Below are 2,724 nucleotides of genomic sequence, written 5' to 3' on the forward strand. Positions count from 1 at the left end.
TTCCCTCCTGCGACTATCGGTTTTAAGCTCATCATTGCAACTACAGCACGCACGCGCACGTGTTCTGTTGATTCGACTAAAAACGAAACTAGGGCAGTAGATTAAAGGGCACCGACGGCAATTACACAAAAGGGCAAGGCAGGTGACTGCCGTCGGTCGAGTTGGATTTTCAGGGGCAGTACGGCAATTGATAGGGGCACCGACGGCAATTGCCGTCGGTGCCGTCGGTTAATTCGAGCCCCGATTGGTCCTGTGTGCCAAATTTCATGACAATCGGGTCAAAACTGCAGAAGTTACAGGTTCTAGAATATTTCGACAAAAAATGTCGTTACCATGGCAACGATGACTCCGCCCACACCAAAAACGATTGGCGTCTTCGCTTTACGATAACGCACCTTCATGCAAAATTTGAAGACATTTCGAGAAGAACTGCAGCCGGTAGAGCGCTCACAAGGAAATCTCTGCGGCGGCGGGGGGCGACGAGGCCAAATCCATAGTATCCCCCCGAACTCGTTTGGGGGATACAATTACCCCCCGGACAACTACCCCCCCGGAAAACTACCACCTGGACAATTACCCCCTTAGGACAACTACCCCCTGGACAACTACCACCCAGACAATTACCCCCTAGAACAACTACCCCCAGAACAATTACCCCCTGGGACAACTACCACCCGGACAACTACCCCCCGGACAATTACCTCCCAGACAATTACCCCCCTAGGACTACCCCCTGGACAACTACCACCTGGACAATTACCCCCTTAGGACAACTACCCCTTGGACAACTACCTCCCGGATAATTACCCCCTATGACAACTACCACCAGGACAACTACCACCCGGACAACTGCCACCCGGACAATTACACCCATAGGACAATTACCACCCGGGCAATCACCACACAGACAATTACCACCACGACAATTACTAAAGAGGCAAGTACCACCCGGACAATTACCATTACGGACAATCACTAACCAAATTTTCATTTATTTCCAATTGAAACAATAATTTTTGAATATTGAAGGGTCATTTTGGGAGACAATTGGAAATTCGTGAAATTTCTCACTAGAGGAAGATCTATTTAAGAATATCTAAAAAGAAATTGAGAAGTTTATGAAAACTTGAAGTACATCATTAATCCATTATAGCAACTTTTTTTTCTTTAGTTAACTTTTCTGGCTTTCAATCATGAAGTTGGTATAAAACTTTTTAAAAGAAAAATGTAAAAATCTGCCCTCCTGGTAGTAACAGTATGGTGGGTAAGTGTAAATGGGTAACGGTCCTGAAAGGGTAATCATGAAGTTGGTATAAAAGTCCAATGTGTAGTGTAGATCGGCCATCATTACTGTATGGGGGAGGGTAATTGTCCGTGTGGTAGTTGTGCGGGTGGTAATTGTCTGGGTGGTAGTTGTGCGGGTGGTAATTGTGCAGGTGGTAGTTGTCCGGATGCGATTGTACAGTGTTCCCTGCATTTATGCACCCCATTTCCCACATCGAGTAGAACAGGCTGGCCCTCTGAAAACACTACAATACACCTGGTTTCCCAAAGATGTATCAGGATGACCAAATCTTAAGACAATGACTAAGCATTCAATTGCACTACAAAAATAATAGTAGGACTGCATAAGGGGGATTTGGTTTTAGCAAATGATAGGACTATTATGTAGGAAATCATTCACTAAATAAATAATAGCAAAACACTGTGCCACACAAACGATAGTTCGACTACATATACAGGTAATTCATCTATCCACTTCAGAGAGACAATCACGCTCCCCTTATTATTGCTAGGTATTGTTGCTAGGTTGGTCTGTACGTTTTTTAGGCATGCATGCCAATTTTTTGTGCTGATTGGTCAGAGCTACCTATCAATCATTGCAGCCGGATAGGTCAATTGCACTATATAAATATCAATAGGAATAATAGTATAGAGGCATAGGGTACCAGAGTCGGGCAAGCAGGTTAGTGGCGTCGACCCATTCGCCCCACAGGCACGCTTCTCCACCCTTCACCAGCTTCTTCTGCTGCTCCGTACCTGAAACACAGTAGCATCGCTTCTTAGCATCGTCACTCGCTCATTAGCATAAATGTTTGCTAGCATCATCTCCAATTAGTGAGGTCTCATTGGTTAGCATCGTCACTCGCTCGTTAGCGAGCTCTCACTCCATTGCACTCGTGCATAGCTTCCGAAGCTGCACGGTGGTGCCCTCTCACCGTTGAAGCGTTGGGGATCGCAAGCGTAGTACGTCTTCCAGTCGGCCGTTGTGGAGATGCCGTCCAGGTACCAGCAGGACGACAGCAGGGCGTCGTGCCCGGCCGCTGTGACGGCGGCTAGCTCGCGCTGGTAGCCACCCTTCCACACATGCACAATTGTGTCCCCTCCCACCTACAGCAATAGATCCAGAATAAGTAAGGGGATAATCCCCTTAATTATCTTGGATCTATCCCTAGATCTACGGGATAGATATATATATTGTTAGTATATAATATGGAAAGATAGAAGATTATTACATGAATAAATAATAGCCGCCCTTCCACACGTGCACTATCATCTTCCCTCTCACCTACAGCGATAGATGCAGTGATAGATCCAGGATTAGTAAGGGGATATATATATATATATATATATATATATATATATATATATATATTAGTATATAATAATATAGTAGTATATAGTAATAATATAGTAGTAGGTAGTATATATATAGAAGTAGTA

General features: G+C 44.7%; 1 protein-coding gene across 1 annotated transcript in view; it reads right to left on the minus strand.

The window, feature by feature from the left end:
* LOC106808955 (beta-hexosaminidase subunit alpha-like) overlaps positions 1-2,724 on the minus strand; it is a 20,020-nt gene that overhangs the window by 6,047 nt on the left and 11,249 nt on the right. Inside the window, exons 10-11 of the mRNA XM_014811888.1 lie at positions 2,220-2,391; positions 1,950-2,040 (exon numbers count right to left, since the gene is read on the minus strand). Of these exons, the coding sequence (XP_014667374.1) occupies positions 1,950-2,040; positions 2,220-2,391 (263 nt within the window). The remainder of the gene's footprint in view (positions 1-1,949; positions 2,041-2,219; positions 2,392-2,724) is intronic.

The sequence above is a fragment of the Priapulus caudatus genome, unplaced genomic scaffold (assembly GCF_000485595.1).
Source record: "Priapulus caudatus unplaced genomic scaffold, Priapulus_caudatus-5.0.1 Scaffold317, whole genome shotgun sequence".
NCBI classification, from domain to species: Eukaryota; Metazoa; Priapulida; class Priapulimorpha; order Priapulimorphida; family Priapulidae; genus Priapulus; species Priapulus caudatus.